Source organism: Centroberyx affinis, unplaced genomic scaffold (assembly GCF_046629955.1).
Source record: "Centroberyx affinis isolate AG114_WGS23_722 - 3 ecotype Tasmania unplaced genomic scaffold, CSIRO-AGI_Caff_v1 ptg007515l_1, whole genome shotgun sequence".
Taxonomy (NCBI): domain Eukaryota; kingdom Metazoa; phylum Chordata; class Actinopteri; order Beryciformes; family Berycidae; genus Centroberyx; species Centroberyx affinis.
Genome location: NW_027283791.1, coordinates 141,881 through 169,163, shown reverse-complemented (window position 1 = coordinate 169,163; position 27,283 = coordinate 141,881). Strand labels below are relative to the sequence as shown.

The 27,283-nt window shown below is 40.2% G+C and overlaps 1 protein-coding gene across 4 annotated transcripts; it reads left to right on the top strand.

Moving 5' to 3' along the window:
* Positions 1–1,900: 1,900 nt before the first annotated feature.
* Positions 1,901–26,238, top strand: postna (periostin, osteoblast specific factor a). Of its 4 annotated transcripts, XM_071513779.1 has the most exons (24): positions 1,901–2,121; positions 3,030–3,128; positions 10,620–10,684; positions 10,928–11,085; positions 11,205–11,369; positions 11,564–11,710; positions 11,985–12,126; positions 13,268–13,480; positions 13,724–13,858; positions 14,865–15,013; positions 15,458–15,594; positions 16,037–16,167; positions 16,342–16,472; positions 18,163–18,265; positions 18,346–18,413; positions 18,548–18,593; positions 18,683–18,721; positions 20,903–21,322; positions 21,475–21,522; positions 22,104–22,184; positions 23,865–23,909; positions 24,215–24,301; positions 25,123–25,158; positions 25,470–26,238. In XM_071513779.1, exons 1-24 carry the CDS (start codon positions 1,973–1,975, stop codon positions 25,523–25,525), a joined length of 2,850 nt encoding a protein of 949 aa, XP_071369880.1. In that variant the 5' UTR covers positions 1,901–1,972; the 3' UTR covers positions 25,526–26,238. The 4 variants fall into 4 exon arrangements, with proteins under 4 accessions (XP_071369880.1, XP_071369882.1, XP_071369881.1 ...); XM_071513781.1 differs by lacking the exon at positions 22,104–22,184; XM_071513780.1 differs by lacking the exon at positions 23,865–23,909 and having other exon boundaries at positions 1,902–2,121.
* The last annotated feature ends 1,045 nt before the right edge of the window (positions 26,239–27,283 follow it).

The window sequence follows — 27,283 nt, the reverse complement described above, 5'->3', positions numbered from 1 at the left end:
TAAAATTAAATATTAACTAATCTGTAATGCCTTCAGAAGACAAAACTTGACAAAACATAAAAACAAAGCAAAAAGAAACCCATAAAATGCTTGTTTCAGGACATACAAGACATTAAAGTGAGCTTTATTTTACTGTATTATATTATATATGCATCATGAATTTATTGTATTAGAACCAGAAAATGTACCTATATCCCTGCACAGGCACTCTGCTTGCTGTCGGCCTCCCATGCAGAAGATTTGCTGCTTAATTTAATTAATGAACATCCAGGGAGACAGTCTCGACCCCCTTGTCTTCAGCCTTAACAGGAGACTTGTTCATGTCCACAAACTGTCCAGGATCACAGATATAGCGCATGTGAATTACTTTTGATGGTGGATTTATCCCTTTGAAGATGGATCAGATCTGGCCCCGAGCCAGAAGAGAGAGAGAGAGAGAGAAAGAGAGATAGCTGGAGGGAAGAGTTGGGACTGGGGAAGAGTTGAGCTGATGAATGATGAAGACGGCAGGGAGTATGAAGGGAGGTGGGGAGTTGGAGCAGGTTACACAGTGGAAACGGGAGTTCAGGACTGGGGGAAAGGTAGATGGATGTGATAAATCCACATTGTAAAAGTAATGAGGAGGAGAATGGAAGCCCAGGGGATGGATGATAAAGACACAGTCAAGCTTCTGTCGAGCCAAGTGTAATCCTTTCATCCACATGGATTCATTACCACGTGTCTTTGAGTTTGATTTATAGTCAGATTTGTCTTTTAAAAGCTTCTCAGTCAGTTCACTCACACAACTGAGTGCCAATTGTCCCAAGGACACATAATGCAGGTGTGAATACAGAAAACCTCTGTGTGTGTGTGTGTGCGTGTGTGTGTGTGCGTGTGTGTGTGTGTGTATGTGTGTGTGTTTGTGTGTGTGTGACAGACTTGTTATTTTATCTTGTATCCAGACTTATCAAGCTTATTTGAGGATTTGTTTAGTGAAATCATTTTACTGCACTGGCAGATAATTTTATCTATATATAATTTTAATCTGACTTTTTTTTCCAGGATAATGTTCAGGACATTTGTTAAAAGTGAAATCGTCTTGAAGAAAGTTACTTCTTTCAAGATTTTGTGATGATTTCTTGAAAGAATGCATATTGGCATGTATCAAGTGAAATTTATTGAAACCAGCAAGATCATCTGCAAGTGCAGTGAGATCATTTGACTAAAAATATCATGAAATAAGCTTGATAGATCTGGAAACAAGCTAAAATCACTTGATTGTCACCTTGTCATTTTTTGCAGTGTGTGTGAAATAGGACAGCTGATGGTTGGTGCTTGGTGTCTACAGTAGATTACCTCTCTATTCACTTACTTTAATGTATTCCGCTATTCGTTCTCTGCATCTTTCGAATGTGATGGGAATTCCAGGTGTTTCACAAATCACAACCATACTACTTGCCACTTTTACACCTTCAGCTGTGTCTTTAATTGATGCCATGAAATGTAAAAAAAAAAATCTGAATTATATGTATCTAATATAGATTCGTATGCTTTTTAAAGAGTGTGTACAGTTGGAACGACTGCTGTCATCATAGAAAGCAATGAAAAGTTGGGGTTATGGGTGTCCTGGGTGTTCTGGGATGGGATGGTAGTAAAGAAACCAAATTCATGTGAAATAGTGAGAGGGAGGGGTAGACAATAAGCTCATGCTCGAGTAAAGAGCAGGGGGGAGGATTTTAACTAAAGAGCAGGGTGTGTTTGTGTGTGTGTGTGTGTGTGTGTGTGTGTGTGTGTGTGTGTATGTGTGTGTGGGAGCAGGACGTAACAGTATGGTAAAGACAGTGAGTAAAAGAGAGTGGGTGGGTATGGGTGTGTGAGGGAGAGAGAGACTTGTTGGTATAAAAGCTCCCTCTCTCACGCGCGCTCCCATTTCTCCTGTGTATTTTTTGGGGGGCCAGTGCATGTGTGTGTGTATGTGTGTCTGTGTGTGTTCATGACCTACAGAGGACTGGTATTCCCCAGGATGAATCAGCTACTTGTGGTTACTTCGGTGCTGCTGGCACTCTGCTGTCTAGATAGTGTGGATTCTTCAGCTTATGACAAGATAGTCACCCACAGCCGCATACGGGCCAGGAATCAAGGGTAAGGAGCATGGGACGAGGGGCGAGGGGGGACAGAGAGAGGAGTAGAGAGAGGAGAGGAGAGAGAGAGGTGCATGCATGCCAAATTGGTAGAACAGAGGAGAAGAGACAGACTTACAGTTGGGCTTTTTCACTTGTGAATGCTTGCATTTAAAGAACACAATGTGCATAACTGGTGACAAACTGACATATATCTATGTGAAGTATTGTCTCTTGTATCTATGTGATGTATATCTATGTGTATGTATTGTCATTTAAGTCCAATTTTATGTTTGTTTTATAGTCTAAGGTTGCTTCAATTCACAATCTAGTCCATTATTTGAGAAACAGGTCAGAGGCATTGATGAAAATATTGATTCAAGCCATAATGGAAAATTCAATATTGCTCTCTCAGTTTCATTCACTCTTGTTCTAATATAAATTATCAGTGCAATTTGCAGCTTAAGTTGCTGTCAGCAATTTTCCATTGATTTAAGAAGCAGAGTAATTCATTTAAATCACACTTTCTGAAAGGTGTGCAATGCTTAATTGAATCTACTTCAACTGTCTTTATTAAATTAGCTCTCATTGTTTGCTGTTTCACTGAAAATAACTTGACTGAAAATATCATGTTGACGAAATAAGGACTTAAAGTAAGCTTCAAAACATTGTTTCTTTAAACATATAAGGTATTCATTCAAGAAACATGAGCAGTGGCATGTAAAAATGACCCAACAATAATCCTGTGCTTATTTTGTTTTTTTCTTTACCTGCACAAACCCCTCCCTATCGCATACCTACACCCAATGACCCTCATCCCTCCTCATCCTCCTTCCTCCCCTCCCCTCCCTTCTGTCAACCTGACACTCTCACACATCCTCCTCCTCCTCACTTTCTCCATCACTCCTTTGTCCCCCTCCCCCCTCTCAGGCCCAATGTGTGCGCTCTGCAGCAGGTCATGGGGACCAAGAAGAAGTACTTCAGCACGTGTAGGAACTGGTACAAAGGCTCCATCTGTGGCAAGAAGGCGTAAGTCTTACCACAAGTTATGATGTAATAACCAGATCAGGCTTGAATTACTAACTGAAACAGATTTATTTTATTTTATTTTCAGGGGGGGATTGATTGATGTTGTGTTGCTCAGACAACACAACTGGTCTCCCTCAAGTGCAAACCACACCCAGCTTACACTCATCATGCACATAGATCTACAGAAAAGACTCAAAATAATAATAAAAAAGGATTGTCACTAGAAATAAGTAGAAACTGACAAAGGTCTGACAGTAACTAACTCCTGCAGGGGGGTCCTCTCCTTTTGAAAAACCTATCTGGGTATTTCCGCAAAATTATGTCTTATTTCATAATTCTCTAACATGTAAAGTAAATATTAAGTACTTGAAATGCAATGCATTTTGTCTCTCAGTATAGTATTTCTGTAGATAGATTTTACACCATGCAATAGCCTCTAGTCAGCTCTTTATTATGGTTCAAAGAGCAGAGGTCGTCCTGTGTCTGCTGATGTCTGGCCCCTCAGGCTGTTTCTGTCTCAGTGATCCACCTGAACATTTATAGTACCTGCCTCACCTTCTTCTCTAAACCTTCACACACAAAGACACAGCGTTCATAGAGGAGATCCAAACTGTTTCTTCCTTTCTTTTTCATAGAGCTTTGGCAATATTTTCCAAATGCATCTCCCTTTTTCAATCAGATTTCACACTCTCATTTTCCTACACATGGAATCTGTTTATACCCCCTCGTCTCCAGTCTGGACATGCTGTTAGCCTGCGGGCCGTGTTGATGTTGTAAACTCTGCTCAACAGTGACTGATGTCCGACTGCCTTCTGACATGTTGAAAGTGCTCAGGCTGAACTCACTCCTCGTACGAGTGTGTGAGTTTATGTGTGTTTGCCTTTGAGTCTGTGTGTGTGATGCAGATTGGAGAAGCTGAGGTTATATTGCAGTTCCAATCACAGTGACAGGCTCTTGGCATGGATAACAGGGCATTGATTTGTATGTGTATGTGTGTGGGTGGGTGTGTGTGTGTGTGTGTGTGTGTGTGTGTGTGTGTGTGCGTGTGTGTGTCGGGACTAGAGTTAGACCGATATAAATATCAGATATCGGCCAGTCAGTTTCCTCTGTCCACTTCCAATTTTTTTTGTACATTTTATGTTATTAATTTAATTGTTCAGTAGTGTTTTTAATAAATTAATTCTTCATTTCAAGGCAGTAATGTATTGTATAGTCTTCCCTACCATTGAATAGGCAGGGTGGCTGCCATAAAGAGTTGCTAACCTTGAAAGAATTTGATTAGTATTGGTTTCAATGGAGAGTTTTTGTGTCATTTGGGTCTAAATGCTGTTTAAAAGGTTTTTCCACCCTGCCAAGAGAAAAATTCTGGAGGAAACGCTTCATATTTGTAATTTTGGGAGCACAATAATGGTAAAATTTAAAGATATTGAATATCGGCACAAATTATCAGCTTTAGCATGAAATATTAGTGTCCGTATCGACCTTAAAAAACCCATATCAGTTGAATCCTGGTCAAGTGTGATATTGCGTGTATGGTTTTCAATTCATGGGTGTCTACAGGACAATTTTATATTGTCTAGTCGACATGTTTAGGTGTCAGAATGATGTGTAGAGTGATGTGGAGAGTGATGTGCGGAGAGTATAGAGCCTCCGGTAAATTATCAGGATTATAGCTTATTGATGGAGTGTAAGGCTCGACTGGAGACATTCTGCCTCATGACTAGTATGTAAGTGTAATGAGGGATCGACAAACACTCTCTCTCTCTATTTTCTTTTCCTCTCTCTCTCTCTCTCTCTCTGTCTGTCTGTCTCTCTCATACACACACACATGCACAGACACACACTTTCTGTTAGTCATTTGCTATCAGCTGTAACACCTGCTGCTGTGGAGTCCTGTGTCTGGATATGCCTGGTTCAAGTGTGGGAAAGTTAATAGAAGTGAGAGGATGAGAGAGAGAGAGAGGGAGAGAGAGAGAGAGAGAGAGAGAGAGAGGGATGACTCATTCCCTCCCTCCATATTTTATGCTATAGTGATCTATCGTGATATACTACACTGATATTATATTGCGTACACTGTGTACCAGCACATACCTTACCAGGAAAGTGCAGATAACACTTTTGCTACAATAACATGTTTTTGCTCGTTTCTGTCTCTTGGGCTGTTAGAGTATGATATTCTGTAAATCACTGTTGCCAAATCCCATTAACTTGTCCATTTGATACAATCTGACATGTTTATTAGGTGGATTGTGACCATAGAGAATATCACCAAGTCTCCAAAGGCAAAGCAAAAGTAAAATGTTTTTTTTTACTTTGTGCCATTATTTCTTTCCTTTGTGCAAGGGTAATTAGAGTGGCTTATAGAATCTTTATTAAGTTAAAATAAAACTGACTGAAATTAGACATAAAAACATTTTAGTCAACTGAACTAAAAAATAGAAATAAAGACAAGATATTGATAAAAATGGACAAAAACGGATAAAACTCAAAATAAACTGAAGACTCATGTCTGTTCTCGTAATAAATGAATGGGACCACATCAACCATCAATACTGTATCAATTGATTATCAATATAATGCTATCTACTAGTGTTTGTTTATCCAATAACAATTTTCTGTGAGCAAGCAGGGACTATTTTAACTATTTTAACTAAAACTAAATAAAAATGACTAAAACTGAACATTTTGGAAAAATAGAAGCAAACTAAAACGTACAAATGTCATTTAACTGTAGCTAACTAAAGTCAAATGGAGATAAAAATGTGTAAATTGAATAAAAAAGAAAATGACAGAACTATAACAAACTTGCTTCTCTCTCTCTTTCACCCCTCTCTCTCTCTTTCTCTCTATCCTTCTCTCTCTGACAGTGAGGACATTGTTCAGCAGCAGTGGAGGAAATCCACCCAGCTGCGATGATGTCGATGAGTTGGATTTGGTGTTGATGAGAGATTAGGAAAGGGTGTTTAAGGAGCTATGGTTGTTTGGACGTCCCACTGGACTCTGCAGGCTGGTGTGCGATCACTCAACTGGACATCAGCGCAGAGAGAGTAGAGCCCCTTCAACTGGGACTTTGCACAATTGGAGATACCTAGTGTGAATCTCTGAGCAATAAAGATAGCAGAGAATAAACGATGCCCATGTCGGCATTCTCTGTTCATGAGTTAAACAGCGTTGTGTTGCAGTAATTATCTACTCTGTGGTTAAATGGTACCGTGGGGAGTTCTTCATGCCTTAATTTCCGCAAAGCACTATTGAATTGGGCCTGCTGGAGTTCAGGTGGAAGCAATTAGCCTCATAGCGAAGTACTGCAAGTGACGGGCACAGCAAGCAGGGAGGAAAGGACAAGTGAAACTGGTTAAAATCAACCACCATGCAAGCCACAGTTGAGGTGAAAGTTGTGGTGAATGATTCATGGTTGGACCTGAATAATGTCAGAAAAGTGATGAAGCTACACAGCCTTGATTTTATTCCAGCCTTGTTGTGTGTAAAAACAGAAAAACCTTCTGCACAGTGTTCACAGAGCCACTGGCACTTAAAGGAAAAAAAAACATGGTAGGACCACTAGAAAGACACTGATTGTTGAACATATGTGGAAAAACTATCTCATGTTGTTAAACAAAGCCAGGCAACCCCACCTAATATGCGTGTGTGTGTGTGTGTGTGTGTGTGTGTGTGCCCACGTGTTTACACATCTGCTCATCTGGAAGCCACATTGGGCCGGCGGTGACACTGCCTTGGTTTCAGTGTTTCTGGTTCCACCTCCAGTCTATATACTCCATCCATTATCCTGTCAGAGCGCCGCCTGGGAGCAGTGACCTCATACCTGCCTGACAGCCAGCCATGCACGGCTGTTTATGTCCGTTATACACATTAGCATTGAAGCATGGAATGATTTCTCTATGGACAACATAGCTATGTGCACACATAATATGCAAATTCACAACAGGCCCACTCGCACAATCGCAAAAGCATGCATATAATATGAAGTAGAACAATTTGCTGAAAAGATTTAACTCACTTTAGGGAGTTGAAGGGAGAGTGGGAGTGATGCTGATATTTTTTATATTCTTTTTCTTTTCTTTTTTTCCTTGTCATTTTGCGTGCATTGAAATTTGCTTAAACATGACATTCATCATTGCATCCAAGTCCCTTGCTGATGATTTTGAAAATCCTCTCCTCCTTTTCTCCCAATTATATATACATCATCTGTAATACTGTCTATTTCTGAAAGCCAAACAAACACTTATTGGTTTTGGATGTAAACCTGAACCACAGAGAGAAAGTACACAGCTCATAGAGAACCACAGTATTTCCATGGGAAAACAGAAAGCAGGAAGCCTTAAAACTCTGCTGCAATGCAGCGAATGTGTAAATAAATTCCAAGATTTAGCGAACAGACGAAAGCTCCAACTGGAACCTCTAAAATGCTTTGGTTTAAACCTCAATTAAACTCGTTCCAGCATTCAGGAACTGCATGGGTGTTTCTCTGGTGGATCAGTGTTGAGTTTCCAGTGTTGACTCACCACTAGCTCTCTGCGTCTTGGAAGACTTGTGTTAATGTGGGATAGGCCCCAATGCAATGTCTTCATTGATTATGTGATGGTCCATTTTCAGTGAGAATCTACTCAAAAGACTTAGTGGAATATATGCAATCATAAAACCTTAATATTTATCTCAGAATGACATGGAATACTCAGGAATACTGATTCGTACCTTATCAGCCTTCACAGTATTCAAATAATACCTATATGTCATTTGTGCAATGAAACATGACTTTCTGTAAAACATTTGGCTGAATGAGGGGCATAAGTCAACTGCAAATTTCCTCTGGCATGCTTGGTGTTAGGCAGGCCTCCACTTCCTTCCAGGATGTTTTTCCTTCTTTGAGTTCTGTTTTCATAAATTTTCATAAGCTGTTCCTTCCACACCAAAATCTAGGTCTGCTAAATGGAAACAAAATCCTCCACTGTATGTCAAGATTTTGTTTTTCTTGGAGATTTCCTTTATAAATCCAGGTGATGGCCATGTGAAAGTGTAGGGGGAACAGCAGACAGCCTTGTCTGCTTCCCCATGTTTACGACTGTTGGCTGAGGTGACGGCGGTGTTTCGCTCTGCTGTAACATGTGTAGGTAAAACTCAAGCTATGATTGCCTTAGGTATGTGGTAACATGCCATGATTTTCCACAAACTTTCTTGGTCCAGGCTGCTGGATTCAACTAATGCGAGGGCTTAGGGGAGTGCTCCATTCCAGGTCTGAGTCACAACATGATTAGTTCATGATCTCTTGAGCATGAGCCTTGCTGATTTTAGTTCTTTGTTCATGTGAGCAGCTTTCAGGATGATTTTACCTGCTGTAAGGCTTTTCCTGACAAGGATAGCTGCATAATTCCCCTTTAGATGTAGGAGTCTGAGGTTTCACCTCTTGGGATTGGGTTTTAATGTCTAGAAAAATCAGCAATTTCCATCTTCCTATATTTATTGGAGGAGTTGTTGTAGCTGTCCAGTTGCTTTCTCAGGTTCTGCTTTGTTGAGTTTCGGGTGATACTCTGTCCTGCTGCTCCTCTACACTGCAAAAAATGACAAGTTGTCAAGTACTTTTCACGTGTTTCCAGACCTATCAAGCCAATTTCATTTTTTGTCAAATTATTGACTAAGACACTGGCAGATAATCTTGCTGGTTTCAATAAATTTCACTTGATACATGCCAAAATGACTTCTTTCAAGAAATCATCATAAAACAATGAAGACATTCTTGAAACAAGAAACTTTCTCCAAGACAATTTCACTTTTACCAAGTAAATACCCTGGAAAAAAAGTCAAATTTGTTGAAACCAGTAAAATTATCTGCCAGTGCAGTCAGATGGTTTCACTAAAAAAAATCCTAAAATAAGCTTGATAAGTCTAGATACAAGATAAAATAACATTGTTACTCTGACTCTGTCAGTTTTTGCAGTACATGTTTCAGTTTTTTATAAGCTTTCTTATTTCTTGGTCTTCCTTCTTGTTTGCGGTGTTTATTGATGTTGCGTAAAATATTCTGAGGGACTGATGTTGGCTCGCTCAGTTGGTACAAGCTTATTAATATCTTTATTACAGTGCTCCATCCGTGTCTTCTGCCAGTCTCGCTTTCTGAGTATAGTCCCACTTTTCTCTGTGATCGGCCTGCTGGGAGTTGTGTGCTCTCTGCCAATTTTCTCATGGTACCCGTGTCCCATTGTGAAGCTCTGTCATGTTACATGACATAGCCTCTTCCTCAGCTTGAGTCCAGCAACTGTTAATAAGGCTTTTCTTGTCTTTTTTGATTCATCTGACTTGTTTGTTTCTTGGCATTTTTGTTATGCTTTCACTTCTGCTTCTCTGGCTTTTATTTGGCTTTTAATGGCTTTTAATTTGTTTTCCCCACCTACAGATTTGTCATTTGGCAGGTTTTTCTCTGGAGATCCACTCTTTCTGCAGCCTTGGTCTCTTGCCATAAATTTCTTCACAAGTCTCAATCCAGGCTCTCGTCATTCTCTCCCATCACTGCTCCAGAGGTCGTTTTTCTTCCTCTCAACTGTAAATTTCTTGGAATCTGCTGCGTTGATCTGGCATGCCTCTTTTATTTTGTAGTCTTGCATTACATTCACATTAAATCTTGCTTTGTTGTTCTTTATGGCTTTGAATTGTTTGAATGTCAGCAAGAACAGGCCTATTAGCAGATATTAGACTCATTCAATTAAATTAAAACTATGTCAAGGAAACGGTCTACCTTATCTAGCTCACATGGATTTATTGCTGATACTAGTGTGATTCTTCTGATTTTCTGTAGTGTTTTCCAGGAATCCCCTTGTGGTTTTGTGTCTCTTTTTATGCAAAGATGTTACCTGAGGTCATGTTTTATCTTTTGTCACACTGAAGTCACCTGTCAGTGGCATGATTTCCTTCTGACAGTTTTTTTAGTGGATTGATATACTATAGGTCTTCCTCAGTTTTTCAATTTGCTTCACTTGTAGGGGCGTAACACTGGATTATGATGATTTTCTATTTCTTAGTGAACAACCTTACTATAAGTAACCACATACCGCATCCCACCCTATACAATGCACGATGGTCTGGGATTATGGAAAGATTTACAAATGGATAATGTCATACAATGTCTCAAAATCATGATGACTCCAAAGGCATGTTTTTTTTTTGTTTTTTTTTAATGAATGTTAATTATCAAAATGACTTTTATTTTGAAAGGTCCACACTTTTGAACACTGTTGAACACTGCTGAAAGGTTCTCTGTTTAATGTTAGAAGTGGCACAGGCATTACATCAGCAACACATAAAATTATCTGTCAATGTGGTATGATCCAGCTTTGATTTTTGATTTGCTTTTTTTGTTTTTGCACTGAGTTTCATATATCCTCTTTGCTTACAATCTGCTGTTGAGCTTTATAAATTTCTATTTTTCACGATCAGCAGTATCGCTCACTGGTCTTATATGTGTCTGCTTGTTTTTGGCAGAATGGTCCTGTATGAGTGCTGTCCTGGGTACATGAAGCTGGAGGGCATGAAAGGATGTCCTGCAGGTAGGTGGTCTAACAACAATATCCTCTATACCAACTATCTATACCAACTATATTCATCCTTATCAGTAACAGACTGTAGGTTGGGGACAATTCAAATTCAATTCACCTTTTATTCAAAGTCAGTCATTTATGATAGAAAATCCATTTCTTAAATTGATTGAATTAAAAGTTAATCAAATCCAATCCTGTACCAGACTAGCCTTATTTTTGAATGTGAGCATCTCCTCTACTTTGTCCCTCCAGTGGCTCCCATTGACCATGTGTACGGCACACTGGGACTGGTGAAGGCTACGACCACCCAGCAATACTCCGACATATCCAAGCTGAGAGAGGAAATTGAAGGCAAAGGCTCCTTCACCATGTTTGCACCTAGCAACGACGCCTGGGAGCAACTGGACCCTGTGAGTAGTCAGGAGGTTAAAAACTGTTACAGAGGATCGCTGATAGGAGTAGAATAAAACACAAATACCATATTCAGTGACAATATTCAGTCCTTTAACTAATGTTGTGATTTCTTTAGGCGGTACGGTCTGCATTGGTGAGCAACGTGAACATCGAGCTGTACAACGCTCTTCACTACCACATGGTGAACCGCCGCATTCTGACCAAGGACATGAAGAACGGCATGACTGTCACTTCCATGTACAATGACCTCGGGCTCCACATCAACCACTACTCAAATGGGGTCAGTCTATATGAAGTGTGAAGATGGCATGGTTGCATCACTGATTTATGCCTATAAATGACCTCTTGACCCCGTTGTTTATTTTGTCAAAACTGACCAGGGCTTTAACTCATACATAGCTGGTTCAAGCTGGTAATGCTTATGTGTTACGAGTTCATTATTGTGCATAACGTAAAACTTTCCTCTGTGTGCAGATTGTGACAGTGAACTGTGCCAGGATCATCCATGGTAACCAGGTGGCCACTAATGGGGTTGTGCATGTCATTGACCGAGTCATTAGCACCGTGGGAAACACCATCAGTGGTGTCCTGGATGTCGAGGACGAGCTCTCCTCCTTCAACGTATGTTAAGTATACAGCACTACTGTGAACAAAGCAGAACCCTGAAACTAGTTACCAAACAAACATCAAGTTGGACTAAAGTATGTAGCTATTAAAATGTGTAAAACAATTTGGTGTAAGTCATTTGAACTGGAAAAATGTTTCATGTGCGTCTTTGTACAGTATGTCATGTACTGCAGTCGCAACCTTAATGCTTCTAGCGACAACTTTGCTCCAGTTTAATAAGTATCTGTGACAGTTACATGAGAATTTACTTTCCTGTCTTGTCTCCCAGACTGTAGCATTGGCCTCTGGCATGATGGAGAAGCTGAGCGCGCCTGGACACTACACTCTGTTCGCTCCCACTAATGAAGCATTTAACAAACTGGGTTCAGGCTATCTGGAGCGTATCATGGAGGACAGAGATGTTATTGCAGGTAACATGACATGCTGATGACTGAAAATAAATTACAGTTACACCATCATATGGTTGACCTAGTTTGTGTAAAAGAATAACACACTATCCTCAGATATGTTTGACCTGTTAAACTGTAGCACACCATCATCAAAGGGTTGATGTTTAGTAGACCTAGGTTGAATGTTTCATGTCAAATTCAACCTAGACTACTGAAAAAATGTAAAAGAAACATCTTCCATATTTATTTCATGTATAGTCTGTCCTGAATCACCCCGTTCTCCAAATTCAGCTGTGACAGTCTGCCTCCAGGGGCAAAAACCGAGATACTCCATCATCTCGAAGGAATGTGGATTTCAGTAGAAATTCTCAGAAATACACATAAAGGAGTACACACACACACACACACACAAAGAAAGTGGGAAACATATGTCTCCACAGTGCCACCTTATCTGCTTATTTGCTGAGTCACTGACTAGCCGGGACTCGTCTGATAACATGAAGCTGGTCTGCGGTGTCCTGAGCGGGCGGCTTCATCCAAGTTCCAAGATCTGTGATCCAAGATCACAGTTTAACCTCAAATAGATTCTCAGACAGTAGGCAAACAGCTTCACTGACCAACCATGTTAGAACTGCATCCAAAGTCAAGATGGTCTAGAGCCTTTTGCCCTGTTTCTTAAAGGAAAGGTTTGGGAGTAATTCGACCAGCAGTGCGCCTTTGATTGCCTTTTTTTGTGGGTTTGGAACGCTTGTTCATGTTGTAATGAGATCTGTATGGCATTGCTTCTGCAAGCCAGTTTTCCTCACTTAGTTTGACAGTTGGACTCAGTTGGAGGTGTAATCCCATATCTAAATGTTGACAGAACTGCCTAAATATTTCTTGGAAGACATAGGAGAGCTGGTAGATCATGTGTGCATTTTTGTGTGTGCATTTTTGTGTGTGTGTGTGTGTGTGTGTGTCTGTGTCTGTGTGTCTGTGCGCTGAATAATGATTGCAACTGTAAACGTTGGATTATTATGTAATCAGATTACAAAAATAACTGCAGACAACCCATATTAGTTTTCAAAAGAATCTGAGGAATCTGATAAGCTCTTTTCCCTGTCTCTCTCTGTCTGCCTGTCTGTCTCTCTCTCTCTCTCTCTCTCTCTCTCTCTCCCATCAGCCCTGGTGAACTACCACTTGCTGAACAGTATCCAGTGCTCGGAGGCCATCATGGCAGGGTCTATGTATGAGACAGAAGAGGGCAGCACCATAGAGATTGGCTGCGATGGGGACAGTCTGACGGTCAATGGCATCAAGATGGTGCTGAAGAAGGACATTGTCACCACCAATGGCGTCATCCACCTCATCGACCAGGTGCTCATCCCCGACTCAGGTAAGACACCCTGGATGGACGGCCATTAAAGTGGTGTCTTTGGTGTAGGTGATTCTGCTATTTATTGCTCTTGTGCTCCATTAGAGGAGATTGGACAATTGTAAATAGGAGAAAGTTCAACATCACTTTAAGCTCAACTTTCCATTCATTCAAATTCTCATTCCCTAAATTCTTACTTTTGCTGGTCTTTGTGAGACTATTTGGTTACATCTCTTTCTGTTTGCATGTGTTTCTCCTGATAAGCCAAGGACGTGATGGAGCTGGTGGGAGAGTCCCAGAGCAAGTTCAGTGACATGGTGTCGGAGCTGGGCTTGGCAGCTGTCATGGGTCCAAAGGCAGAGTACACACTGCTGGCTCCTCTCAACGGTGCTTTTACCAGTGAGTTGATCTACAAACAAGCTCAGAGCGGCATCGTGATTCAGCGAAGTGGCCTTGAGCAAGACGTTGAATTGCACTGTTATGTATCTCAGCTTGCCCTCTGACCTCCCTGTGGAGGCTGCAAGCAAAAATATCTTTGGGGATCAATAGAGTAACAAAAAACATACTCCTACATTTCTTTTTGCAAATTGGGTAGATTATAGCCTTGACTGTAGCTATTTCTACTTTCTATAGTGTTTTTAAGCATGGGGGAAATGTAATAATTTCAGAGGTGTGGAGTCGAGTTACATGACTTGGACTTGAGTCAGACTCTAGTCACAATTTTAATTGCTTGAGACTTGATTTGATGCATGAAGGGAATACTTGAGACTTGGGTTCTGTAGCTTGGGACTTGACTTTGACTTGTACTTTGATGACTTGAACAGGTTTCTAAAGTCTTGACAAAAGATCTTATGTTTGTTTAAATGACTTAGATTTAAAGTTATGAGATTCGACTGAATTTAAATTCTGTTTTGAGAATTTGTATGGAATGATTGAATATATTGAAGATGAAACTGATTATAGAAATCAAACTCATGATGCTCTTACCAAGTTTTTATACTACTCAAACCATATTGCATTGAAAAAGTCCTAGAAGAAGATCTTGAAATTGAAACTGGACTCTTGATTTGTTCTGACTTGACTTCCTGCTCTACATTTAGACTTGGGACTTGACATTAATGACTTGGTCTTGACTTGGTAATCTACATTTAGACTTGAGACTTGAAATTAATGACATGGACTCGACCTGGACTTGACTTTGTCTACATTTTGACATGGGACTTGATTCGAGACTTGTGCCTCAAGACTTGAGACTGACTTGGGACTCGAACAAAGTTGACTTGGTCACACCTCTGAATACTTAGAACTGTCATTTGATTTCACCCATGTCATTTTAAATCCATAACTTTTCTGTGTGTGTGTGTGTGTGTGTGTGTGTGTGTGTGTGTGTGTGTGTGTGTGTCAGACGAGGTGATGTCGACAGACCAGAGTCTGCTGAAGTTCATCCTGGAGAACCACATCTTGAAGCTCAAAGTCACACTGAGCGAACTCTACAATGGACAGCTGCTGGAAACGTTGGCTGGCAATCTTCTCAGAGTCTTCATTTATCGCACTGTGAGATTTATGTGTGTGTTCATGTGTGAATGTCTGTTCATACATCACAGAGTCAGAGAGAGTTATAGTCAAGAGGGTACAGATAAATAGAAAAATAAGGAGTGAGGGAAAGACAATGGAGCGGGTCGGTTTCCATATTAGAAATCTGAAAGCCATTAGCGAGCCCCTTACCGAGTGTTAACATGATTTCACTGTCTTTCAACTGTAAACAAACGCAATAAAACAGCTAATTAGTCCAGGTCTTGGCCAATGCAGCGTGTTCCTGCTTTGGCGGTTTATATGTTACAATCAGCTGGGTTTCATTTGCCCACGGAAACTTTTTATTGTTCCACTCGATTGATCGCAATCAAAGTGTGTGACTGTCCCCCACCCTTCAGCTAAATAGTTACCAGATTTGTGACTATTAGATCTTTCAATACAATATGAACGCTCTCCCTTCCCCAGGCTGTGTGCATAGAAAATGCATGTATGGTGCGTGGCAGTAAGGAGGGAAGCAACGGAGCTCTGCATCTCATGAAATCCCTCATCAAACCAGCACAGAAAACAATCCACGAGATTCTGATTGCCGACGGACGGTTCAAGTAAGAACCACTGACGTCTTGTTTTAATTTCTTTTTCTTTTTTTATTTTATCATTATTTTTCTGCCATTGTTGTTTTTTTATATTGCCATTCATTCATTCTTATTTTATTCTCTGTTTTATTTGTAGTTTTCAATATATAAATTTTGCTTTCCTGACTGTGAAGCAATTTGTAACATTCCTTTTTTTAAAGTGATATTTTTTTTTATTATATTAAATTTGACAAATGCTTATTGTGTGATACTGCATATTACATGTTAAAACAATACCTAATGTAACAATTCACAATATAATATAATATAATAATACAATATAATATAATCATAGAATTTTATATAGTCTCCCATTCTGTGATTCTTGAAGTACTTCATGTTGGCTTCATCTCACTCCTATTATGACTGTGTGGGTTGTTGATTTTTCTTATCCTTTTTTTGGTAACTGTAGGATCTTCCTGTCCCTGATGGAGAGTGCAGGACTGACTGAGCTGCTGAAGCAGGAAGGCTCCTACACTGTCTTCGCCCCAACAGACGATGCCTTTGACGGCCTCAGTGAAGAGGATTTATCTCTGCTCACCAGTCAGTATTCCACCAAAACCTTCAGCATATGGACGCATTTCCTTTCAACCATCTACTTTTACAAGCAATTTGCTCTAATATTAAGTGATATAAAGTGGGGAAGAGAATAGAATAAATCAAGAAGTCAGGCTCTTATTTGTGTAAATGAGGTTCGCCTTGTGTTGTCCTTCGTAGGTGATGTGAACGCTCTGAGGACGATTTTGCTGTACCACTTTAGCAATGGCATCTTCATCAACGGTGGACTGGAGGGAGGAGTCACCAATTTGCTCAAAACCATCCAGGGCAACAACCTGCAAGTTATGTCTGTATGTACAATCAGCCATCAGTGTTTGAGTGGACAGAGAAATGCCGCCTTTTTAGACTTGTTTGTGTGTGTGTGTATGTGGTTTTGCACAACAATCATACAGGGAGAAATCCATCATAGAAGAGGCGGAGATACCAATTTATCCAATTTATAGACCAGAATGCAATGCAACCACAAGACATGTTGCATCTTGAATAAGGGGCGGGGTCGCAATTATAGACCCAATGTTCAGAACCTAGTTTGCTAGCTAGTAATATTTATATGCCCATAAGGACACTTTTTATTGAAAGCAACAAGTTCACGCCCCTTCTCTGGGGGTTTTCGAAGGGCATTTCAGGAAATTCAGGAAATTACTAACTGAGGAAGCAGACGAGACGGGGCAAGTGACCATAAAAGGACACCAAAAAGTAAATTATAACACTTCATCACAAAATAACTCCTGGAATGCTTTGAACATCACAAATTGCTGATATCTAACAGTGTACGAGTATGGATTTTACTTTTAAGGGCATATACTGTATTATATTTATGTATTTTTAAATGACCACACATAAACATGCACGTCTCAAATGCGTGCAAAACAGCCTTTTTCTTAGAGCCACCATAGACCAGTATTGTAAGTCTGCAGCCCGATCATTCCCCACCTTCTCATTTAAACAATAGCATCAAAGAGCCACTGCGAATCTATTACTTCAAAGCTGGATATCTCTGGAGTAAAGCCAAAACTAATGAAATCTGGCTTCCAGGCTTCCATGTAATTTCCATCAACGCCCAGTCTCTAAGTATTTGCCCCCACCTCCACCTCCCACTCTGATCCCCCTCTGTCAGTAACTCCACGGTCCATTTTTTCCTATCTTGCTCGCCCTGCACTCACTTGTCATTCCTCAGGTCTTCTTTATCGTCTTTTCACCCTTTACCTCAATCATACCCTCCCTCTCTCTACTCCTCTGCCACCAGGTTATCAGACAGTGTCTCATATCGGGACTCCCTTAATGGACACAGGAAGGCTGGCTGGAGATTGTACACACTGATATGGACCGGAAACAGGCCATCTAGGTTTCAATTGGAAGAGGGAGATGAATAGAGGGACAAAGCTTCATGGAAAAGACATGGTTAGATTCAGTGGTGGAAAAAGTACTCAAATCCTTTACTTAAGTAAAAGTAGCAATACCATAATGGAAAAATACTAAATGTTCTGCATTCAAAAATGTAGTACAGAGTACAGAAGTATTAGCAGTAAAAGAAAAAGAAAGTCATGTGGCTGAATCTGGTGGGCGAGAAAGGGACAAAAGGATAAGGAAGAGAGAGAGGAGGCAGAGGAGGAGGAAACCCTATCCCTTATTTAATGAGCATGTCCACCTCCAGTGAGCTGCATGCAGACATTACAATTACAGGAAATTAAATACCATGGATGGAATTCCCAGACTTCACCTCCAACAATAGAGTAAACCATCTGGAAACTCTATTTACGCCCTCACCTCAAAACTCATCATGTCAAACCATTTTAAAAAGCGTAAATTCAGTCCTTGTCATTGAGTATAATGATTATGATCGCTGTCTCGGTACGCAGTTGTTTTCATTAAGCGCTCTTATCAGTGATAAAATCTTCTGGGACAGTAGACCTCACAGTAACAGTTTGTCAAGTATGTTTCTTGACAAAAATCTGTATTTACTTTTGTGGCAATTCCCAGGTAAACAACTCTATCCATGTGAACTCTGTGGATGTGCCAGACAATGACCGGATGGCGACAAATGGTGTGGTCCATGTGGTGAAGAACATCCTCTATCCTGGGGGTGAGAACAGCATACATTACCATCCATTTGTGTAGTGAAAACACCATATTTGGATGCAATACACTGATTATTACTTGCAGACCTTCCTGTGGGCCGCGAGGACCTCCTGGTGCTCCTGAAGAAGCTGATTAAGTACATCCAGATAAAGGTAGAGGAAAAGCAAACCATACGATATGTGTGGATGTAGAACTAAAAGCATCTTTCATTTTTCTTTTGTTCATTGTATGTTTTTTGTGTTAACCAAGCCTCCCATCTCTGTCCCGCCTGCTTTTTCCTCTCTAGTTTGTGTCCGGATTTTCTTATGCTGAGATCCCACTCACCTTCATCAGTAAGTGTCCTCAGTGCCACTATCCTCATTTGAGTTTTAAATATAACATCTGCAAAAAGTTGAATGAAGCGAATTGCTTTATTTTACAGAGAGGACCATCACCACAACTACCCATATTGTTGAAACAGGTGAGGCCGCTATTATTTACCATATGATAAAAGTCAAGTTATCTTCATTATCTTCTTCATCTTTGCCATTAATGGTCATGATTTAGAAGATTTGATTACTTTTGAAAGTAATTGTTCTTTGTTCAATAATGAGGCAGTGCCCCTTCAGTGAAATCCAACCTGAAGCCACATGCATATTACATGCATTTTTATCGCTCTGCAGCATCTCCCAGAGTCCTTCTCCTTTGTTCCTATGATTATGCACTCTCACTATTGCTTGGGTCCACTTGGATCCCTTGACATTTTTAATCAGATCCTTTAGTGATGAGGTAATTACCCTGTCATAGCAGAGCATGGTTAGAGACCACAGAGGACTGTTGGACGCTGTTCGTTCAGTTGGGTCTGATCCAGTGCACCAGACAGATGGCAGTATGTCTTGATGTATTGGGTAACATGGGGGAGATGAAGTCCCATTGTTCTGAGGTGATTAGGCGTATAACACAGACTATAAGGCAGTGGTTGTCAACCTTAGGGTCTGGAGGATCATTTTGGGGGGTCGCAAGATGATTTATGGGATAGGGAAAACATATATTTCTACTATGCACATCTATAATCATTTTTTTTTCTCTAGTATTTGCTTTTTTTTGTGAAATACTGAATAGTTTTCAGCCTCTGCGGCTCCTCTGACAATCAAATGCAACAACCTGGAAGGGAAAATCATGTTTTGGTTGAGCTGTTCATTGCTTCATTGTAAGGGGTCACAAGCCAAAAACAGTTGACACGCTATTTATTATGTACTGTTTAATGATATTTGGCCAAGTTATGAAAGTAGTTAAACTGTGTTCTGCAGCTGACATTAGCAGGACCTTTTCTCAATTCAGATTACATTAGGCTTACTGGGAGGTGCCTAACAAGTTAACCTTTTTGAATAGGAGCTGCAGCTCTTCTTGGTAAAGCCAACTACTAATCCATGAATCCAAATTAATCCAAATTAATCAATTTTTGATGGAAGAGGCTAAAATTAATTGTAGTTGTGGTTTTGATCTACATATATCAAGACTTCAAATGGAGCAATAAAACCTGAAAATGACTGATAAATGATTACACGTGACCATAAAAGCATGGCAGCACACACACCCTCACTTTTTACAGATGCATAGACACACACATAAATATCACAACTTTATTACAGTTAAGATAATAAAAAAGTTGGAATACTTAATCATCCAGATCATTAAAGTCCTTGAGGAAATAGTTCATCAAGTTAAGATAGGAAAGATAGGGGAGAAATGGGGCCAAATTCGAACAAATATTTATGCAGTTTTGCAGGCTGAACCACCAGGACACCCAGGATACACATGATATTCATAACTATATTCAGCTAGGCAAGCAAACCAGCTATCAAGCCTAAATCATCGCACCAAAATCTCTCACTTACTCCAAATGCCCTGAGAGACGAACAGGAGTCTGGCAGTGATTAGCGGACTAGGCCACGCATCTCGAGACCTCAGGCTGAAGATTAGACGCTCTCTGATACAAACACACATCTGTCAGATTCCAGCCCTTTATGGCTCACATAAATACTGTCACACAAGTAGATCATAGCTGAGAAGCAGAGAATATTAAAAAAAATAGTAAAAGAATGTCTAGCAGTTTCTAGCAGGTCACATTTGATTCAGAAGAAGATTTTTAAGGTTTTCAGGGATTATCTATGAGTTTTCAGCAATAAAAACGGGAATTTATTGACTGGGTGTGAATCCTGTAGAATAGAAAAGGATATGTAAAGGTAACATGAAGCATTTTCTCATTATATATCACTGTCAAATCAGTAGTGAAGATTATCTTGCTACTAAAAACAAACCTGTAATTAGGATTTTTCTGGGTACATCATTGTATAAAATCAAATAAATTCCTGTCCGACAGACTTTGATGCTTCAGAAACAAATGGAGAAAATTAAATCATGGGGCTGTGCAGCGTAACACCAGCAGTTATTAAAACCTTTCATTTTCAGTGATGCAATCACTGAACATCCTACACACATCATCTTTACTTGCTCAGTATGCTTTAATTTATTAAATCTGGACACCTGCCACCTCCTGTTCGGATATGTGGGAGTGTATTAAAGCTAATCTTTCTTCATACCTTTCTTACTGGACGTTTCAGTGGTTTTCTCATGTTACACTTCCTCTCCCGCTCTACAGTTCCTGAAATCACAAAGGTGACCAGAGTCATTGAAGGAGACCCAACCATCACCAGGATAACTGGGGTCATTGAAACAGAACCAGTAGTCACTAGGGTGGTCCTTGAAGGGGAGCCCACCATCACCAAGGTGACCAGAGTCATCGAGGGGGATCCTTCCATCACCAAGGTGACCAGAGTCATCGAGGGGGATCCTTCCATCACCAAGGTGACCAGAGTCATCGAGGGGGATCCTTCCATCACCAAGGTGACCAGAGTCATCGAGGGGGATCCTTCCATCACCAAGGTGACCAGAGTCATCGAGGGGGAACCTTCCATCACCAAGTTGACCAGAGTCATCGAAGGGGATCCTTCCATCACCAAGGTGACCAGAGTCATCGAGGGGGATCCTTCCATCACCAAGGTTACAAGAGTTATTGAGAGTAAGTTTGTGAACATTTGGACAAAGTCTGAGTTATTCCTATTTTGCGTAGAAAAGGTATCCAGTATTTGGAAAGTTGGATGAGACATTTCAGACTTTACGCACATTTGGAAAGAGTTTTCATGACATGACATGTCTGTTTATCTAATACAGCACATGGAGAGGTGGACGCAGATGGATTTAAGAAGATTGTGGATCAAGGTCAGTCTCTATCAACACATTTATTCACATGAAGGGCATGGTAGTCTAGATCCAAGCACTTTCATGCGTCTTCTAACGCCTCTTTTAACAAATCCATCAATGACCATGTTCACCATGGCTAATTGAGCATCTTCACCTAATGTAAATTCCATTTCACCTAATTTCCTTGGTGATCATCAATCAGTCATCAGACATATTGTTTTCATGGTGTGAACCATTTGAGTTGAGGTTTAGCCCTAATTCATGTTCAAAGCATAGATTAATTTGGTGGACCACAGCTATGACTTCTCTTATCCCTTATTGGGGCTTCTTTAATAAATCAATCACTTATTCATACAATTGAAATGAATGTTATGTAGCTTTATTGCACAAAGCACAGAACAATTCCAGCACAAAACTGTTCTAGAGATTTCATTTATCACTGATACATGCAATGTGTTTACCATAAGGATCGCTGTCGCACCAGGTCCGCTACAGTATGTGTGTAGGACCGATTGTATAACTCCACATGTTTTTGCGATTCCCTGCAACTCATCATACATGATCTCTGTTTGATTCCAACCATGCGTGGGTCATACTAGAGGTAACCAAGGTTAAGAAGCTTCTGGAGAGCGAGGTTCGTATTCTCCAGGAGGAGCAGATCAAGCAAATCGTAGAGGGAGGTTAGTTGGAGAAAACAAAATTCAACAAGTTTGAAAATTGAATGGCATGAGCATGAATACACCATAAGTTGCCTTGAGCAGCCAAAATGGCTGTGTTTTACGTTGTTGTGTCCCGCATCCCAACTTCGCATCCCAAGTGTTCCTGATTTTGTGAGGACTAAATATGTAGCCTTGTGATTTTTTTTGGTTTGCGAAAACAGATTGTTGGTTACAATAGAATGTTTGTTTGTTTCTTTTGGGGTTTTTTTTAAAAGACCTCAAATTACTCAAAGGTGCAGCCAATATCATTCATAAATTCAGTTTAAATATTTTAACAATTTTATTCATCGGTTCCATGCGTGTTTCCATATTAGCCCAAGATAAAAACAAAACAAAAAGAGATACAATAAAACAAATTATGGATGATATTCACCTCACCACTGGCTGTTGATGACTTGCATGTGTTGGAAACCTTGGATTGAATAAGCAAAGGCAGATTCACCCAAGCAGATCTTCATTAACCTCAACTGGTGCCTGTTTGGACTCATCTAAATATGAAAAGAAATTTAAAACATCTGAGTGAACTGGAAACAAATTCAGAATACCACAAACCATGCCGCAAGGGTGTATCTGCCAATAATGCATATAATCACACAATCTATTATGTTTACAACCTTGACTGTCCCTTGTGTTTTTTCTCAAAATAGTCAAATTTTATGTGTACCATATTTTCGTCACACTGCATACACGCCTGCCAGTCAGGTTTATGAAGTAGGCTAATGGCAGAAAAACTATTATAGAGCCAATGAACATTTTATAGCTGCGGTAGTTATGCCGCTTCCTGACCTCTGCAGTGTTGGGGGAGAATCACAAATCATCAGTAATAACATGCTGTAATAACTGGAGAGCTGGATATGTTTTACACAGAGAACACACTGTTCCTTGGGATCATGCAAATATATTAGCACATGTCTTGGCCAACCTCCATTAAAAACATCACAAGCTCATTCTGGTTTACGATGTTTGTATAAGCGCAATAACTATGCTATGCAGGAAGGAGGTTGATTTTTACAGTCCAACCTATGGTTAGACACACATAACTATTGCCCCATATCAGATGAAGCCAAGTTGGCAGTATAGCTTAAGTTTCTATATGCAGATGTTGTTCTGCCTCCCATGGTGCACCATGATGATTTGGATGTCTGTTCATCTCGCCATTTATCCATCTGCCATCATCTTTTTGCTCGCCTGTCTAGTTTAGCTCTGATGATGATGATTGTGCTGTGTGTGTGTGTGTGTGCAGTGTGCAAATTATAACGTGGCATTTGGGGGAGCCCAACTCAGCCCAGTGGGTGGATGGCTGGTGTGGGCGCAGGGGCAGGTGAGCTTCACACATCACCGCGTTAACCTACTGCTTCACTGGTGGCTTGGGGCTTGATTTGTGGGCTAAGTGAAAGAACTCGCTCTCTTTTTCTCTCTAGTTGAGCTGAGCGCCCCCTGCCACACCTGTATTTCGCACCCTGTGCATGTGTGAGTGTGTGTGAGTGTGTGTAAATATATCTGAGCTTGAGTTTGTGGTGGCGGTGGCGGAGGAGGTGAAGGCGGGGTGTATGTACCTGTCAGTCTGTCCGTCTGTCAGTCAGTACATGTTGCTAAGTCGTTAAATGACTTTCAACGCCCTTCTCCGCTGCCGCTCTAAAGGTGGAGCCGGATTCACCACGGCGAACGAGCCTCAGATCATTGAGGGTATGGCCTCCTTACATGAACTCTTTATACCCAGCAGGTATTTCTGTCAAATGTTTGTTTCCTTTCCTCCTTGAAATGATCACGTGACCCGTGATGAGGTAAAATTACATTAAACATCCATTCAAATACTTCATTTGAATGGATAGTTCATATTAATGTATACCAGACAAGTGGTTACTTCAAGGTGGAAAAGACAGAGTGGTGCATTTTCAAAGTGATCTAACTGAAACCCCATACATGGTAAAGTATGTTAGGGCCAACATGGTATGTATTTTGTATCTAATTGTTTTGTTTTGCATGTTCAGGTCCAGACTTCTCTAAGATCACCACCATCCATGGTAACCCAAATCTGATTGAAACTGAATCAGAGAGAATCACCAAACTCATTAAAGGTGAATACTCATGACTATAGATATTCATGGTTTCTATTTATTTCAAGTTACTTCAATTATTGCTCATCAGCTGAGGACATGCTGCACATAAAGCAATATTCCACTTAGTTTTAACATGGGGGGTTATTCAGCACTTGACTGCCATCAAAACCAGAATATAAACTAATCACCAAGATCAGATGCAGCTGGACAATTTTGTAGCATTCAGATTTTTGCTTCCCATTCATTTTAATGAGGCCACAAAAATAGACTGAAAACTGACATTTAACACGTTTGTGAACAGATTCAACAACAGATCCCACTGCTGTGAGTTTCAGGTCCAATGCTTTAGAACATAATTTCTTCAAATAGCATTTTTATTGATAGAAGAGAACATAGTGGGTTGATACCATTTAGGAGAGAAAGTGGCTGTTTGGGAGACCGGATCTACTTTTATTTTTAAATACTAATTTTAATATAAACCAAGAATAGAAATGCAACATGACAACAGACCCAGGACTGCTTTGTTGTCTTAAAAGCGGAATCTGTTGTTGAATCTGTTCACAAACGTGTTAAATGTCAGTTTTCAGGCTGCAAATTCATCCCAGCTGCATCATATCTTGGTGATTAGTTTATATTCTGGTTTTCATGGCGATCACTTCAACTAAGTGGAATATTGCTTTAAACTGAGACAAGTAGTTTTCTAAATTACCCTTTACATTTGCCTCTACTGACAAATCTCCAGGTGTGCAACGGTGTGTGTGTGTGTGTGTGTGTGTGTGTGTGTGTGTGTGTGTGTGTTCAGATAGAGTGACTGACTGTGTCTTCTCTTCATTTCACAGATGGAGGTAGAAGCGCCACAGTCAAGAGAGCTCCAGGTAAGAGCACAGATGGATGATGACACATTCATCAACGCCGCTGTTGGACAGCGAAACGAACAGAGCCTGCCAAAAACCACATCATCACTTCTGGAAAATATGCATAGTCAACGTCAACTATCTAACCGCAAATTGTCATCACTGGATTAGCCTTCACTCTCACAAGTTCTTTCCATTCTGCACCTTTGACTCATTCTACCTATCCTTTACCTTTCTCATGCGTCTCCCTCCCTGACGTTCTTTTTTCCTTTGTTTTCGTATGCATCTTCACCACCGATTCCCTTCATTACCCTCCGTCTCCTCTTTCACAGCTGGTATCAGGAGGGGATCAAGGCTGGTGAGGCGCCACAACAAGCGAAAGGAGTGAATCCAAGCCGGAGAAAACTGAGTGCATCACCAGTTCTCCTGGTAGAGGACTGGAGGATCGAAAAAACTGTGGACCAATAGGGAGAGACAAAACCAAATTAGCTATTTCTTTCTCCAAGCCACCAATAAGAATGAGTGTTTACTATTCCTTCTGGGCCATATGTGATAGGCATGATGTGTGTGGGGTTTTTTTAGCAGTGCAAAGACATTAGAAGTACCCTACATGTAAGTAATGTAAGTATGCAAGGGAAATATGAACTTTTTACTGTGGTGTAGATGGGGTGAAAGTGTGAGGTATATTCTACCATGGAGAGATTTTTTTTTTTTTTTTTTAGTTTGCTTTTTTAAATCTTGTTGGATGGCTTGGGAAGATTTTTGTATGCTTTCTATGGTGCTGGCATTCTGTACAATGGATGCATCTTAATGAATAAGATAATAGAAAAAGAATGTAATGATGTTTTGCTCCCATTAAATGCTGTACCTCTCTGTAAATTATCAAATGATAATTAAAAAATACAAACCATTTTTTAAAATTCCTTTTTCAGTAATTGCTTACAGCTTCCATGTTTGTTAGTAAGACCAAAATGTGTTGATGCTGTTGAATGTGAGCCTGAGTTATGTTTGTCCTTGTACAACCAGGCCTGACAACCATATACTTGTTTTTACCTCTATGTTTTAGAGGAAACAAGTGGTCAATAAATGTGTATGGTGCAATCTGAATCTTTTCCTTTACTTTGTTTTCCATGACATAGATCTTAATAGTAGACTCACCTTGCTTAACATTGACATTCTGGTGGATAAATCAGCTAGGGAATCTAAACTAAACTCTAATAACTAAGACTAAATCTCTGTAATACAGTTGCATCATATTCAAAAAGTAAGTGCCACAAACTTGGAGACCTTGGAACCAAACCAAACCCCTGGAAATACATTATGAATAAAATATAGAAAGAAAAAGTGCATTGTGCAACATTAACATCTGTTACAGAGAAAATCCTCTATAGTTTCTATCAATTCCATCTCATGTCTCGTCACTTAAGAGCACAAAAGCAGATGCGCTTCAGAGGAGATTCAGAATCCCATGACATCATCGGCCAGATCTTTTCTTTGACCCTAAATTTATTTTTCCATATGATCCATGAATCGAAGCACCAAAGCTCTACAGCATACACTTTGTGACTCAACAGTTTCTTCTGCTGTTGTATGAGTGTGTATTTCTGTTCTAGTTCTGTGGGGGTTTTTTTTTATAAATGTGTTTATATGTGCTCTAAGGAATTTTCAAAAGTTACATGTAGAGGTTTTCAAAAGCATTGCCAGATTTTATGAGGAATGCATGCTATAAAAGAGCAGCGCAATCTTTATCTCAGATGTAAACGTTCAGCACATTGTTTACCCTGGGGTATTACTAGGCCTGCTTTATGGTTATTGCATGTTATCCAAACCACATAAAGTGTACAAGGACAGGTGAACAGACTGCAAGGCCAAGCAGATGCACGCAAGTCTAGACGCTACTTTTCCATCGTCAGTATGGAACAGTATTTGTCTATATCTACTATTTATCCCTCCTTCTTGAGATCCCTCCTCTCATCCCATTCATCTCCTAGCTGCTACTATTTCGCCAACACCTACTCTTCCATTAATCACACACACCTTCAAGAATGTTTCCACAGAGATTTGCTCACCATACTGTAAGGGTGTGTTCAGCAGAAAAGAGCAAGTTCTTTCTTCTGAGTATTTACACTTGCAAATCTCTCATTTA

Excerpts from the sequence above, each read along its gene's own strand:
- postna (XM_071513779.1), top strand. The coding sequence starts at position 1,973 with ATGACCTACAGAGGACTGGTATTCCCCAGGATGAATCAGCTACTTGTG. Across the intron at positions 18,594-18,682 it reads GATCCCACTCACCTTCATCA|AGAGGACCATCACCACAACT; the intron begins GTAAGTGTCCTC and ends TTTATTTTACAG. Across the intron at positions 22,185-23,864 it reads CAAGCAAATCGTAGAGGGAG|GTGGAGCCGGATTCACCACG; the intron begins GTTAGTTGGAGA and ends GCCGCTCTAAAG.